The sequence below is a fragment of the Stegodyphus dumicola genome, chromosome 10 (genome assembly GCF_044657685.1).
Source record: "Stegodyphus dumicola isolate Sdum_Otavi_A_Nest chromosome 10, ASM4465768v1".
Lineage (NCBI taxonomy): Eukaryota > Metazoa > Arthropoda > Arachnida > Araneae > Eresidae > Stegodyphus > Stegodyphus dumicola.
Window position 1 is genome coordinate 53,459,634 of NC_140777.1, and position 17,457 is coordinate 53,477,090.

The 17,457-nt window shown below is 30.7% G+C and overlaps 1 protein-coding gene across 3 annotated transcripts in view; it reads right to left on the reverse strand.

The window, feature by feature from the left end:
- Positions 1-17,457, reverse strand: part of LOC118183408 (serine/threonine-protein kinase Genghis Khan-like) — a 210,078-nt gene that overhangs the window by 17,735 nt on the left and 174,886 nt on the right. For all 3 annotated transcript variants that reach the window (XM_035352925.2, XM_085824928.1, XM_035352926.2), the window contains 6 exons: positions 16,912-17,019; positions 16,700-16,780; positions 16,518-16,615; positions 11,641-11,852; positions 8,004-8,115; positions 2,967-3,021 (listed from right to left, as the gene is read on the reverse strand). In XM_035352925.2, coding sequence (XP_035208816.1) covers positions 2,967-3,021; positions 8,004-8,115; positions 11,641-11,852; positions 16,518-16,615; positions 16,700-16,780; positions 16,912-17,019 — 666 coding nt within the window. The remainder of the gene's footprint in view (positions 1-2,966; positions 3,022-8,003; positions 8,116-11,640; positions 11,853-16,517; positions 16,616-16,699; positions 16,781-16,911; positions 17,020-17,457) is intronic.

Consider the following 17,457-nt stretch of genomic DNA (forward strand, 5'->3'; position numbering starts at 1 on the left):
CTACCAGCTTTCTCCCTCTTCCTCTCTGGAGGAAAATTCGAACTGGTTACTCGGTTCTTGGCTGCCGTCGGTGAAGCACGCACTCACCTCTCTTTCCCTCCGTGATGTTATCGTAGCTGTAATATGACTTTCTTGATTTTTACTCATGCGGACTTGCGAACTGAAAAATGCTCATCTTGTAACCTTATGCAATGTGATTGTGTATAAGTGAATATATGTTAAAATATATATATCATCCTAGAATTAAATATAAATGTTAATATTACCAAGTCAGATTTTGTTAACATTCAACGTGCAATCAAAAATGGCATCCATCAACAACAGCTATAACAGTATTAAAATAATAAAACCATTAGATATACTGAGGGAATATTGGAGGGGGGATTTGGAAGGGCTAATTTAAGGATACTCATTAATTATTAAGTCATATTAAGGGTATGGAAAAGAAAACTTTCACTCTTCTAACTTCAGGTCAATTATTCGTTTAATGATCTTGCACGGCAAAAATGTAATTACCACAATGATGTTAACTCCTGCAATAACAACATTTTAGAATTTCCCTATTATTCATATATTATTTGCCCCTCTGAATTTGCCAATTTAAAAAATAAAATCATTTAAAATCGATGCAACCATTCTGAATATCTTTCAAAATTCTAGACATGCCTATTTCATGAACCACTGCAAGAAACTGAATTTAAGTGTTGGGAATAGGCAATGTTTAGTCTACAGTATCTGTTGAAAGGTATCAAGCATGATACTCACTATTTTGAACTGCCATATTTGGGAAACAGGTAATGCTATGCACAAAATTAAGCTAGTTTTCTCAAAAACATATTAATGTGGTTAGTTTTAATAGATAATAACTTCATCTGTTAAGAAGGGAATGACATATCAAACTAACATAAATAAACTGTTAATTCTTCACTCCAGATGATACTACTTAAAACTGGCAATTCAGAAACAAATTGAGATTGTCTTATGAATTATGGAAGAAATGCCATTTCTACTGTTGATAAATTTAACTTTAACTCCGTCACTTAAAATCGCAAGTAGCAATGTTATAAAAAAATTACTGAAATGGATTTAATTAATGAAAAAAATTAAATCATAACAAAGCAACAACCACCAGAGCTGCAGCTATACATCAGGTACCTTTGGAAATAAGAGTCGAAAATGAATGAAAAAGTTGTTACACAAAAACAAATGGCATGTATATGAATGTTCAATTTATGCAAAAAATGAATCGAAGATGACCTAGATGTATGTGCCATGTTTCTATGAAAGATTCTTTTCAATTGTGAAGCTCCTTTTTCCTCATGAATGGTAAAATTAACAATAATATTCACAGATAATGGCATGATTAAATACATTACGAAGTGGTCTGAAGCACTACTACATAGCAGAGTACCGCTGAATTAAGAAACAGCTCCAAAATGGTGAAGATATTACTGCTCACAAAATAACTTCTTAACCATCAGATTAGTCAGATTCAAACATTGTACTCACTACTGTGAAATTTTTTTTTTTTTTTTTTTTCCACTTTTTAGCTTTGTTATTACGCATCATTTTCTTCATAATTACATTGTATACATTTCGACATATAAAATTTTAAAAATTTTAAAAGCAATAAAATTTTAAAAATTTTAAAAGCAGTATGTGTTTAGAATTCCCAATGAAGTCTTAAAGGTTGGCATACAATTTTCTTTCTAGTCTTTTCTCAAGTTAATTTCTGTTTTGTTTTTCACTTCAGTGGCGACTTTGGAGCATCGAGATATCTGAGTGAGCTTCGCTTAGATGTGCTTTGCATTGTGTTCTATTTAAAGTTCTTAGTTGAAGTGTAACTAGTGATTGTGCTCTGTGATATTGAGAAGAGCTGTACAAGTATTTTTGTCGAAAGTTCCACAAATGTGAAATGTTTCTTTTGGTAAAATAAATTTTATCACTCTATTATCAGTTCTGTGTGTATTCAATCCATTGCAAACTTGTACGTAAGAAAGAATATGTATTTTTGTTTATGCATCAAAGAAAAATTTTATAAATAAGATACTGGTAGTAAGGTTCTCACTATTTATTCAAGTCTTTTCCCATTTGGAAAATTTTCACTGGTAACTTAGAATGTGTTATATAATTTATTTAATGCTAAATTAAATATGTTGGAGCTATTTTAAATAAATAACAGTCTGAAGATTTAATATTTAGCTATCAGTATATATGAATAATGAAGTGTAACCAACAGAAATATCTTTCAAGCCCCCAAACTTTATATTTCATATAGAAAATAAATATAAATATGATTTTTTTCTCTTTGCAATATTATTGTTTTTATGGATATTTTAATAAACACTTAGTAAGCAAAAATTATAATTTAAAATATTTTTATCCTATTAATAAAATTTCTCATTTTGTTGGAAAAAAATCTGATGTGGACGCCACATGACTTTTTTGTATGGCCTATTATACTATCAACTATATACATATTTTGCTGTGCTTTACTTAAACTTATTTCCTCGAATTACTTAATTAACTGATCCATCAAGGAGATTTGAAAATTACATCAAAAATTAAAAATTTTGAAATTACATATAATGGTCAATTTTTGTCATACAGGAGTAAAAATTCTTGCCCCCCCTCCAAATAACGACTATAAAACTTTCTCAAGCTGCCCAACCAGGTTAGTGGTTAGTGATGCTGATTGACCAAAGACCAAATTCAAATCCTGGAGAAGACGTGAAAGTTTAGTGGAAAGTTCCAGAAAAACACACTGTTTCTTTGAATAAAATAAATTTTATCAAGCTATCACACTGTTTCTTTGAATAAAATTAATTTTATCAAGCTATCATAGTTTCTTCTTGCATTCGATACATTATGAACCCATGAGCATGCAATGGTATTGACAAGTAAATTAGAAGATAACAGGAAAAGAAGAGAAATGGATTTTATTCATCTTAAATTCATTTACTCACCTGACAAAAATAAACTTTTGCTTTTGTCATCCTGAGGTAATGAATTTTGTTTATACTATAAGAAGGAAAATAATAAAAAGTTAGAGAAATATAAGGACATCCATCTTGAAATTTAACTTTTGTTAATTTTTATAAAGCATCACCAATACAAGTTTTTAAAAATAATCATTAAATTTGGTCATAACGATTGCTTAAAGAAATTAATTTAAAAAATCACAAAGAAATAAAAGTTACATTTTTTTAATGTAACAAAGGCATCAGTATACTGCATATAAGTTAAAATATTTGTTTAGCACATATAAGCTAAAATATTTGTTTAGCAGACATATATTTCAGCCAAGCACATTTTAGCAGACAGAAAAAGTACACATTACTATATATTATGAGAAAGTTACAAAAATCTGGACAAATTATGAGAAAGGTAGTAACAAATAAGCATGCTACTGCTTTAATCCAAACTTCACTGCTTTAAATGAATGGCATAAGGATTAAAATTTACACACACAAAATAATTTCTCAACAATCAAGTATGTAAATCAAGTATGTAAAGTTTTCAATTATTTTTTCGTGTATTGTTCAAAATGAGCATATTCACAAAACTCATCTGTTATATCATAAAAAATACTGCTCTAATAGGAAAGGGGATACCGTTAAAATATATAACAATCTAATCAATATACAGCGTGTTTCAAAAAGAATATACGTATTTTGAATGCGTATATTTATTAAACTGTATGGCACACGAATATGAAACATATATGTATATATATATATATATATATATGTAAAAACTTATATGTATATATAAGTTTCATACACATATACGTACGAACCTCTCAAGTTCAGATTACAGATGTTACAAATGTTCAATATGTGCTCCATCAGCGACATTAACAATATCACATCGATAATCAAATTCCTCCCATACTCGGGTAAGCATGTCGGTCATCACTGATGTTATGACAGTACAGATCCGGTTCTTCACCTCTTCCAGGTTCTGTGGGAGTGGCGGTACATAAACATTGTCTTTAACCCCTTTGCGCCGACTGTCAGGTATACGTGCCAGCAACGAACACACTTACCTACCGGCCGACACGCAGGCGTGCCAGAGCATTGTTGCATTCTCTACCGACTGTCGCGTATTTGTGCCAGTAACTTGGAACGTTTTTCACACTATAATTTCTGCCACAAGATGGCACTGTATGTCCATATGATTTCAGATACATGTGCATTAGATCTTCTACTTGAAATGAGAGAAGCATGACTCACATACACGTGTTTTTGATTATATAAACAAACGGGGAACTAAATGTTTCCGAATGGCGTGATTTATGACGTCGCTTTAAATCGCACTTTATTAGGACGTGGTAGTTGTTTATTGTAAGTAGAAGTTTTAGATGCGCTAAAGCGTTGAGTATTTCCATTTACAGTTCAGTTTTTAGAAAATAATTAGATCTTGTTAGACGTGAATTCTTTCTGTTTTTACCGTTTCAATGTCGAAGCGTCGAAAATGTTTAACAGAGCATAAAATATCAGAAATGATGCAAAATATTTCAGATATTGATTCTGAAATTCTGATATTCTGGTATTGATTCTGAAAGATTAACTGCAAGACATTTTCCAAAACTTTGTTCAGAAGAGACTGATAAGAAAATGAGACGACGATGCTTCGTTTGTTCACATTCCCGGAAAAATCCTCCAAAACGGCAAATGAGTTATTACGAGTTCAAGGAATGTAACGTAGGACTGTGTGTAGATCCCTGTTTTAAAATTTTTCATACGAAAAGAGAATTTTAAGTAATATATTTAATTTTCAGATTATAATGTTAAAAGTCATAAAATGGTGAGTAATTAAAATAAAATGTGTAAAATATGCATTTAAACAAGAAATAAGGTAATTAAAGTATATACAGTCAAAAGTCGTTAATCCGGACACGTCGGGACTTCGGCGATTCCGAATTATCGATTTTTCCGGATTATAGATCATCAGTTTAAATCTCGTAAGATGGCATGCAGAAATTCTAAAATTAAAAATATGAAACCATAATTTATGAAATAAAGAACAATTATGATCTAAAGGGTATCAAAATTTACAAAATAAATTCTTAATATTTATTTGTTTACTTTATTAAACATTTCTTTCAATGTAAGTTGTTTAAGTTGCTTCATTTTATGTGATAATACTTTCTCTTTAATTCTATAAAGAGACATAATTTCTTGTTCAGTTACGAAGTTCCGCTGTTCAAGTCCCGTAATTGCTGTGCCAAGAATATCGACTAACTTGTCAATCGAAATTTTTTCGTTTTCACTAACCTCTCTGTCACATTCTTCATGTCTTTATCTATTTTTTGCAGCAATTCCACTTTTTGTTTGATGGACATCGAAGCATACTTTCGTTTTGTACGATCCTTTGGGAGCTCCAGAATCGGAAATTCTATTTGGCATAATCGAAAGTTCAAGTTTACTTTTATAAAATTACTCTTACAGTCTGCAAAAAATAATAAGCCGGATCCAATTCGAAGATTAAGGAACAACGCAATCATCAACATTCACTGAAATAGATAATTTTAGCTTATACCGTCCGTTATACGTAAAATGCAAACGCGAAAACGTATTCTGCGCTTGCTCACACGCATATGCGCAGTCGTAAAAGGTCTTACGCGCACGCGTAAACGCCTATGCGCATGTGTCAACACGGCTTTGAGGTCCGGATTATAGATCATTCCGGATTATGGGTGTCCGAATTAACGACTTTTGACTGTATATAAAAATATCTATAAAGCATAAGCCGTTTAAATACTCTATAGAGCATTATTAAACAATGCGTTGATACTTCGGAAATTTCATGGATTTAAGCTTAGTAGCAAAAAAGCCCCCGGCTCTGGAAAGACGCTCGCGGAAGACACTGCTGGCCTCCGCGATAAGCGCGCGTTTTCGCTACTCGGCTCGAAGGGGTTAATGAAACCCCACAGGGTGTCAAATCCGGTGACCGTGGACGCCAGCTGAGGCATGCTAAGATACCAGTTCCTTGACGACCAATCCAACGGTTTGGTAGAATTTCATTCAGATAATCGCACACTTGGCGACAAAAGTGAAGGGGGTACCCCATCTTGTTGAAAAATGATGTTGTCTTTGTGGAACCTTGGTAACAACCAGTTTTGTAACATAGCGAGATACTGCTGAAAGTTAACAGTGTTTCCATCAAAGGAAAATAAGTCGCTTCACTGAACACAATGTGTTGTGCAAAAGTGTTATCATTGTCAATAGCATCAATAATCTTGTTATAAAATACCACATGCTTGCGTTTGTCATCAGGACGCAGAGTTCGTAACAAATGTAACTTGTAGGACTTCATAACCAACTGATGTCTCAAAACATGCCAAAGCTTTTGTAACTCCCAACTGGCATGACAAGTTGATTTTGAAGGACTACGTTGGAAAGCAGTTTGAATTCATGCAACATTTTCGTCGGGAACATGAGGGAGGCCAGGACTCTTTCCTTTACATACACATCCTGTATTTACAAACTGTCGATACCATCTGCGAATGTTCCACCCATTCAGAGGATTACTTTGGTACTTCAACTTGAAATGCTTTTACACTGTAATCATGGAATTGCACTTTGCAAACTAGAGAACACAAAACGATTTCTGCTGTGACGTAGCCATTTTAAACATGTGACGGTTACCACGCAAAACAGAAGACAACTGACGTCAAGTGGCTATTAATATAAACTAGACTATGTATTCGTTTCACCAATAGCCGAGCCGAGGCACAGTAATTGATAGTTTGGACAAAATAATACTTTGTAATACGTATATTATTTTTGAAACACGGTGCATTAAATAAATGCAAATTTTTCATATATTATTCTTATTTGATTAAAAGTCATCTTCATATTTATATACTCTAAGATTCAAAAAATATTTTATAAACAAGTATAAATTTTTATGGAGGGAACAAAAAATGCATGTCTACAAAGCTCTATTGCTGCCTCTAGAATATTCGAAACATTTATCATTTCATATATTCGTAACATATGGGTTAACGATATATATCATAAATATATGAATATAACTCTGACAACGGTTGTCTTAATTCACGTAAAATGATTTATTTGAAAAAAACAAACAAAGAAACCCTTGTTTTCTTCAAAGCATACTCATCTACCTAAAAGTTTCAATCAAAAGATTTACAAAATTCACAGAATTGGGAATTTTTCAAATTCTTGTTCGGTTGTAAAAATATCAGTTCATTTATGTACAGTAATTTTCCAACTACAAAAGTAAAAAATTTTCATTAACAAAAATAATTCTCCTTCCCCCCCTGGATTAATAGATTTGCATGTTTCATGTTGTAAAATTAAAAGTTTGCATTGGCTTGAAAGCTTATACTAGATACAGCACACTTTCTTCCATCTATGCAAAGAGCGAAAAAGTTTAGCTTTTAAGCGGTTATTTGTCCAAGCACAATATCTGTCTAAATAAAACTTAAAATATTAATAATTTCACAACGAAAGAAGTTACAAATTGAACACATTTAACCCCTTAACTGCCGCGGGCGTATATATACGCCTTGCTCAGCCGATGCGTTAACTGCCCCCCAGATGCGCAGCCGATGCGTTAACTTTGCGAATAATTTTAGGTGTAGCAGCGCAAAGCAAATGATAGCAGTTTGGAAGGACGTATATATACGCCTAGGGCAGTTAACGCATCGGCTGAGCAAGGTGTATATATACGCCCGCGGCAGTTAAGGGGTTAAAAAATAAAGAAAATATTTAAATAAAAATATTTAAAAAATATATAAAATGCTTTAAATTACATTTTATAAAACTTGGATTCAATTTATATATTATTATGAAGAAATACTTGAAAATTTAACACAGGAAATACAGATGTAGTAATATTAGCAAGCAACATGTAAATTTCCAGAACTACATTGAAAAATCAGATAGGTAATTTTTTCCATTATAAATAATGAGTACAAATCATTGTAAAAATAAGTCTTATTTATTTATACTGAGAAAAGCATAACAAACCTGAGGTAAATCTACCAATTTCTGCAACTGAATACCAACGCCAGGTCCCATATGAGAAATATGGTTAAAATTTGTAGGACCAGAAATCAGTCTAGACCTTCTGTCAACATTTCTGAAACACAATGAATAACATTCAAAATGACAAAATAATTTACTCTGATAAATGGTACCTGTAATCATTTCATTATTATTCCAAACAATCTAAAAAGAATACGCTGACTTCTGTTCTTACTTGAATTTTGCTTCATTTGCCAAATACATCCAAAAATTCAATTTGTTTAATGAAATCATTTGACATAAAATTTTAATACATAAAATTAGAATTCTCTTTTTTTAATAAGATAAATAAATAAGGTGGTGATGCATGCATGCACATACACACACGAAAAAAAGAAAAAGAGATAGAGAGAGATTAGATTCCCACCTCCAAATAAAATCTAACACAGATTTAGCAATTTCTCACTAAAACTTACACTAGACATGTTTCAATTTTAAATATAGTTTTCTTTTCAAAAACTAGGAATGAAACTAAGGGTTTTTATTTTGGGGTGGGATAAAAAAAATTAACAGTTCATGAAAATTACCCATGTCTTCATAATTAAAGATAATGAAAGGTCTAACAACATCTGGTAAGGAAAAAGAGAAAGCAGAAATAAATCACAAAATTATGGTGTTCAATGTCTTGACAAATTCATACTACTGTAAAGAAATTAATACATCTAATTGCCAATTAAAAGATCCCAATTCCCAGTTCAGTTCATAGTCAGAACATTTCATATTTCCAATATTTTTATTCAGAAAGAGGGAGAATCTTAGTGGTTTTTATATCATTATTCATAACAGGAAGATTTTAATACACATAGGCAGCTTCAATTTTAATACACATAGCAAAAAAACTTCAGGAGGAGAATTATATTTACTTGAAGCTTTTCTCACACAAATATAATTCCAATTTTATTTACTAACACAAATTCTTAATATTTATTTTCCTTCCAGTCTTCATATAGGTTAATTCGTGATCTATTTCTCTTTTCTTTTTTCTCAATAGATGACATTAGTTATTCATATATATTGTTTTACAAGTTAAATTAAATACAGTGAAGTAAAATTAAATTTTAATAATTCTCTTGCGCCATTGCTGCAAGGAATGAAATTTGAATTTAACAAATATTCTCTATTCGTAAAAAGCTAATATAAATTTAAGATTTAATTAAGAAATTTTAATTGCAAAAATAAAAAATAAAAGATTAATTATTGCTGTGAACTAATTTACAATATCATATAAATTCGAAGAGTATATGTAAATTAATAAATTAATTTGGTCTTTAAAATTTATTTAAAAAAATTTTTTTTTGAGATTATTTTTCTGGAATTTTATATTTTTTCATGGTTTTAGATATGTGCACTTAATTTACATATGCTCTTAGAATTTAAATGATATTGTAAATTAGTTCACAGCAATAATAAATCCTTTATTTTTGCAATTAAAATTTCTTAATTAAATTTTAAATTTATATTAGCTTTTTACGAATAGAGAATATTTGTTAAATTATATATGCATATTCTAATAATGAAATAACACAATGGTACCCTTTTGAACATTCTTCACTCTTGAATTCCTTCCCACCTACAGAACATATTACTCATTTATTAACTACTAGAGAAGAAAGCCTAATTTAAAATTCATAATAATTGGACTGCAAATTTTAATTTTAATGTCAATTTCTATTGAGAATAATGTTTGATCTTAGAAACAATGATCTGAATGAAAATGTTTAAAAAATCTTTAGGCACATAATCCAACTATCAACTAACAATACTGACTCTAAGAAATATTTTAAAGCTTATACCTCAAATAATTATTTCTAAAATCAAATACTAGCTATAATAATCCAGATTTTTCATAATACTACTTCATATACTATTTCAAAATATCCTTTATTAATACAGAAGAGAAATATGCCAAATAGAAACATAAAATTAGTCAGAGCAATAACTTTTTGTTGGGCATAGATTTCAGTCAAGACTCTTGTTGATTTCGAGAGCAAACAGGTACAGGATCTTCTTCATGAAGCAAAGAAATCTAATAGCAGTAACAGATTTCTTTGCTCCTGATGAAAAATAAACACGAGAGCAAATATCAGGTACAGGTTCCTCTTCATGGAACACAGAAATCGGATAGCAGCAGTAGCAGATTCCTTTGCTGCTGAGGAAAAGGGACCTATCCCTGTTTACCATCGAAATTGAGAGAGTCTTGACTAAATTCTATGCAAACACATTGTTGTTGCTGCACCAAATTCTTTATTAAATTTTGAAGAGAAAAATGTATTTAAATATTCATAATATGTTTAAGTACTATGCTGCATTTTAAAACTTATAATAAGCAGTTTTCTAAATGCTAATTTAATAACTTAATAAAAGGTACTGTGACTAATGCAATTATTTGCAGTAATAATAAAAACAAGTAAATCCCATGTGATAATTTTTATTTCTCCCTTGAATGAATGAATTTAATCTTGTGGAATTCTAAGACTTGTGTAATAATTCCTTCTAAATGTACAACTATTTAAAACAAAAAATAATCAAATCTTTCTTTTAATCCTAAAATATAATGTTATATTAATATTTCAAAGCAATGAAAAAGATAACACAGTGAAGAGTTCCACTTAAAAAAAATGTTTATATGAAGTAAATAAATTTTCATTATTAGAACTGAAAATTAATTTCAAACTAAGTTTTATTAAATAGTCCAACAATATTGTTACGAATTTGGTATTTAAAAAGCTAATGTTAGTTCAATTATAAATTAAATGGTTTTATTTCTCACGCAGTGCAGCGCGTGACGAATATTAAAAGAAAGCTAAGCCGGAAAATTGAAAATACAAGAGCGCGTGCATTAAATAAATAAATATCTCTTTTTGATTTCGAGAAAGTACTGGAAAATTCTAGCGCATGATTTTAAAATCTTATAAAAGGAGGAAAACATCTCAGTTTGTAGTTAGTTGCTTAGTTTGTTGTTGTTTAGAAAACTGCTCTTGTTGATTGTAGCGAATTCGCGGATTAGCGTTCTTTAGCTGTTTTGAATTACGTTCTATTGGACATTTGAGTAGTTAAAAGATAACTACTGTGAGATATTGTAATACTGCATGATAAGTTGAGAAAATTTAAGCATTTTTGTTGTGATAATAATAAATTTTTGTTCATTTTTCATCGGACTTGTGCATTCATTTCATAACGAACCCGTACGCACGCAACAATATTTTTAAAAATTTTCAACTACTAAAACTCTTTAATTAAACATTTATATTAAAACATGTGCAAACAATTACTTCAAGAAAAATTTTTGAACAGGGTTTAATTCTCCAAGAGTTAATGATGTAAAATCCTGTGTAAAGAAGGATGGCTTTCCACTTCATTACAAGTGAAAATTTCGGCATTTTCATGATGCATCTGATTTCTGATTGGATATATATTGGAAGAAAAAGAATCCAAGGTACAAATTGACAGGGTCATTTTGGAATTCTAATCAAGAAAATATCATTTATTCATGACATTCTGAAAAGGCTTTGAAATTTCAGGGCCAAACCTGTAACATTTGGAGGGTTAAAATGCTATAATCTGAACTGTAAGTACTTACCCTTTTCCTGCTCTGTCCGGTTCTCTAACAGAAAACCGCCTACGAACTCTGTTAAGCATAGCTTTACTTTGTCTGCTTTTTACTGGATGTGCAGATGTATCAGGAACACAAACTCTGTTGGAACGATGCAAGACGTTGTGCAGGTAAATTATGTGTGGTAAGTCAGTGGCAAGCGAGAAACATAATACTCCATTGCGACACAATGGTTTAGTCTAAAATTATAATCAGAAATAAAATATTAAACTGCATTATTTCCATAGTTAAATCATATTAGTCAAATTTAATATTAGTGAATCCAACACAGCATTATCATGGCTGATAATCCTCGAAAAAAACTGATAAATAACATTATATACAGTAACATTTAAGGCAATTACAGATTCATATAAAGATATGCATTATATATTTACAATTTAATGTTAGATAACAAAAAATACCTATATTAGTGAAGTGCTGTGATCATTTTAAGGACACATTAAGAAGAACTACAATCAGAACAGTGGACAAATAGGGATATAGTTTTAAATTATTTTCCTTGAACCTTATCACTAAAGAATTATATATATATACGAGGGCCATCCAGGAAGTAGATTACGTTTCCGTCTGTGTCCGCTAGGGGCGGGGCTAGCGCGGCCATCTTGGGGTCAGAGCGTTGCACAGCTCAGTCTGCATCTAGCCGTGCTAGTGAGAGGTTCGTGCTGTGCTCCGTTCAGATACTGTGATGGTTTGAAATGTCTGCGTTAATTGAAAATCCTGCGAGCTGCGAGGTGCGCTCAGTAATAAGGTTTCTGACTGCAAAAAACTGTAAACCGATAGAAATCTATCGGCAGCTTCGTGAAGTGTATGGGGACAACATTATCACTGAAGGTGGAGTGCGTCAGTGGGTCATAAGATTTCAAAATGGCCGAACCAATGTTCACGACGAAGATCGAAGTGGGAGACCCAGCATAGTGACCGCCGAACTTCTCGAAAAAGTCGATGCTAAAGTCCGTGAAAATCGAAATTTCACAATAACGGAACTTTCTTTGAGTTTTCCACAAATTTCGCGAAGTTTGTTGCACGAAATCATCAGCGAAAAGCTTGGTTACCACAAGTTTTGTGCAAGATGGAAGGCAAGAAGAGGTAACGAAGTGGTTGAAGGCGCAGGCGGCCGAATTTTTCGACGAAGGAATTTCCAAGCTCGTACATCGCTACGATAAATGCCTTAATTTGTATGGTGACTATGTAGAAAAGTAGTATTTGAGTGTGGCTTTCATCTGTATATAATAAAATTTGTTTCCTATACTTTGTTTATTTTTTTATTCCAAAACGTAATCTACTTTCTGGATAGCCCTCGTATATATATATAAGCTCATCTGATCATTATTAAACTGCCAACTCCTTAGTTGTTTGCTTATATACCGTGAGTACAGCATTCAAACAGTAAACATTCATTTTGTTTAATGTGCTCTCATTCTATGACAGTGAACAAAACACAGTTGTTTGATTACAAAATGTTGAAAGAGTCATTATAGTCATATTTCTCTAAATTTTTGACAATTTAATATTTTTCAAATAAAACAGAAATATTTTATTTATACCAAGAGTTACGAAAAATCAAAATTTTGATTTGAAATCAAATAGCAATATTAAGAAATCACCAAGATATTCATAATTATACCATATTTACCTGCCTATTTCTCCTTCTCATAAACCCCGTAGTATTTTAAACATACAAGCTGGAAAAACTTATTTCCTAATTTTCAATTTCAAGAGGACTCTCCTAAAAAATAAGCTATTCCTGAATTTCTCAGATTGACATCCTTTGTGCACACATTGCATGGCTAATTGCTTTCAGTTTTTCAGAATCTTAAGGTTTGGGCAAAAATCCTTCCCTGTCATAAAGGTAGGAAAGTGAAATGGACATAGTATAATTAAAGCAACCTTCTGGAGATTCAGTGTTGATTAAGTATTGACAAGAGAACTTTCTGCATTTTCAATTTGGAAAATATTGACAAAGAATTTAAAGGAAACAGCATTCTATGAAAATGTTGACAAAGAGCATCAGTTAGAATTTCTTTGGCAACATTTCTCACAGCAACACACTGGAATATTGAGTTTGAAATTCTAGACTATCTCCTCATCACACACAAAATAATTGCAACATTCAGCATCTCCTGTAACAACTCTTTTACAGAAGGTACACAGTCCAATAACCACATTTTTTCTTACAGTTCAAATCCTGATATTAAGGGAGCTAAAGATCTATAATTTGCTTCTTCCTGAATTTTTTTAATTTTTTTATCACAGGTCTTTGTCAGAAATAATATTTTTCACATTTAAATTATACGGCTTAACAAGAAATCCTGCTTCTGGCTAGGGATGGATAGCAAAAGCCAATAAACAAATAAAAAATACACTGTTAAAGACAATGCTTATACTAATATTTAGTATATATTGCTGATTTATATACTTTTAAACTTTTCTTTATTTATTACTCTTTTCAGAAATGGTTTATGTACTGCTTAATTTCTCCTCTAAATTATCGTGTAATGAAATGAGCAAGAAAGCTTGTGGAGGTAAATATGGTATTCTCCATTATTATTGGCTAAAAGCAAATAATAAAAGTAACAGATATAAACAATTATATCACATTCATATCATATCAGAACAATCAATCAATCATACCACTGAAAAGCACTGGAATCTTCAAGAAATAAATCTCATCAAATGCAAATCATTTCTGCCTTTAAAATGATATGAAAGTTAGATATTTTTTCAGCAGCTGTAACTCTCTCAAATTTTCCCAATATCATCAGAATTCAGATAGAAATATATTGATACTCCTTTTTATTTTTAACTCAAGATACAGCTGAGAATATCCTTTCAATTATAATATTAGTAATTGGGGTTAATTAGTAAAGACAAAAATAACAAAAAAGTTAATTTCATGGTCAATTTATATTATAAAGAAGCACCAGAAAATAAAACACATCCCAAATTTGGATTTGCCTACAATTGCTGTTTAAAAAACAAACATTTCTGATTGCCAAAGGGCTAACAAAGATTTATATACTTCATCTTGAAAAATTACCTCTACATACAATAGGGGCTCTTTTTTCCAAACATGTTCCTTCTCTACTAGTACATAAACCATGCCAAAATGAAAATACAAATTCACAAAAGAACTAAAAAATTTTTGATGCTTTAAAAAAAAAAAAAAAAAAAAAAAATATTAAATTTGCCAATAGTTTCTTTTTACAGAATATAATTCCAATAATATGTCCTGCAAAAATTTTTATAGTTACTCAAAAAGTAATAAAATTTAATTAAAACAAATTCATTGTTCAGTGAACATAAGAACATACGAAGTCAACATAAGAACAGATAAAACCAAAGCTACAATTTTTTTATACTGAGCAGAAGAGGATACATGTTTTGTACTTCTTACATATACAGGTTAATTTTTAGCATTTTTGTGTCCATCTGTCATTAGTCACTAGGCTATGTTAAATTTAGCACACAGAAATCACTTTTTGGAGGGAGAATATACATGTGATTATCACAACAATGATTTCATTAGGGCAAAAAGCTAAGTGAAACCAAAAGCTTAATAAATTCATAAATGGGCCCCCTCCCCCAAAAAACATTTGATTTCAAGAACTTAAAATTGCTAGCCCGATAACACTATTACTACAAGAAAAAGAAGGGATATCTTATGCCAAAAACGTATTCTAATTCTTGATGTGACATGTAAAAATTACTTCATTATCTAATGAATCTAAAGCAAAATAATTTTTAAAGGAAACATATTTCTAATAAGTAATTAATGTTTCAAATGCTATAAAGACCTTATAACTTTTTTAAACAAAGATTTCCTTGCAATTCAGAGATTAAACTATTTTTGGTGCAGAAAATTCTGCACACTTTTTTGTTAAATCATATCACTTCATTCTTTCAGTTGTTATGAAATGTAAAATGCTGCCATACACTCTGAAGTGAAAAAAAAGTTTTAAAAAATGGGGTGAGATGTTTTTTCAGCATCTTGTGTGTTACCTTTATTTATTAAATATCATATTCTTCACACGTAAACCATAAAATTCAATAGCAAATTTGCAAAATAATTTTTAAAAAGCATATCTTTAGAATTTCCGATACACAGTCGCGCACGCTAGAAATTAAAAAGCAACCCCCCCCCGGGAACAGAGCTTCCATTGCTCCCTTTGAAATTGTTCAGTTTCTTAATCAAAAAATCATAAATGCATTACAAAATATCAAATAGATAATAAAACCAATTCCAAATTTGGGCTTCCGGATACCTAAATTCGGGTGGAGACGTATGTTAATCAAAATTTGATGGCTCTAGGCACCGTAGTTTTATCACAATAAGAGAAACATACATACACTTATACAGATTCTTCATTATTTAATTTCCTTAAATATAATATAGGGCCATAATATTTGGCGGCAACAACTGAAAAGTGATTCAGACTTTTAAAGTTTTTGACGCAAAATGCCAAAATGAAATTAATAGCCCTTCTAGGATAGCGCCCTTAAGGCTAAAAAAGAATTAAGTCCTCAAATGAGCCAAAATTTTAAATATTGGTATGAAATGGTTTTGAAATAGATTGAAAACAAAACAATAGAAGGCATGAAATAATACACTGATAATGGATGGTTTGCATAACTCTGAATAGCATATTAAAAGTAATCTTTATAAATGTAACACTTCGACTAAAATATCCACACTTGCAATACAAAAAAACTTCAAAACTTACAAGCCACATATAATTGTGCAAGAAAAGACATCTGCATTTACAATAGAAAACTATTAATGATCAATTACACAATTTATCAATATTTTCTTTAAACAAAAGGCCTACAAGTTAGAAACAAACCTTTTTAACATTTAGTGTCTGTAGCCATTCCCCACTTGCAGCATCAAACACGTCAACATGCGTTTCACTATACACATTTAAGTATCCATCTGTGAAACCTGTCAAACACAGCCAAATTAAAATCATTAATAAATAAATTTAAATATCTATAAATGAGAAAAATGCTTAATTATTTTACTTACTAACAGCTTCAGGAGGTGCAGGAAACATTAATTCTTTTTCTCTACTTTTCCTACCAAATCCATCTACATAAACTCCTAATTCTGCATTTAAAAATTACATATATCAGTATCTTTCAAGCTTTTGTAATGCTTTACGAAAAATTTTAAAAAGCATAAAGTATGAGCTTATTAATTTGACTACTATGATTTTTATAAAAAAATTTGGAACTCACGTGAAAAAACTAATAGGTATTCATTATTTGGCAACTCTACTGCAAGAAAAGGATCCATAAGATTGTGCGTGAGGAATGAAAGATCATTACAGTCTGTGTTAACAAGAGCTGCAACACAAAAAGTATGTTTCGGCAAATTCAAGAAAACAAACCATCTTAAATAATCATTATTTTTTTATGCACAAAACACATGTGCAATTGTTCTTATATCATAAAATCAGCAAACTGGTAATTATTATTTCATAATGTAACAATAAATCACCCATGAAGGGAATTTAATTAGACCATTGAAGCTCTTTTTACAGAAGGATAATTTTTGAGGATAGGAATTTTGTGAAACTTCTCAATTTTTATCAAAATACAGATCATCCTGAAAACAATCTACCGCTCCCCACCCCCCAAAAAAGTCCTTCTTACAGGTATAATTGATGACAAAGATTATAGTATGCAATAGGAAAACTTAAATACAAAATTTTTATGAATTGTGATAACTAAAAATTATTCAATATATATTATTAATACTATAGCAACAAGAATCAGACTAAG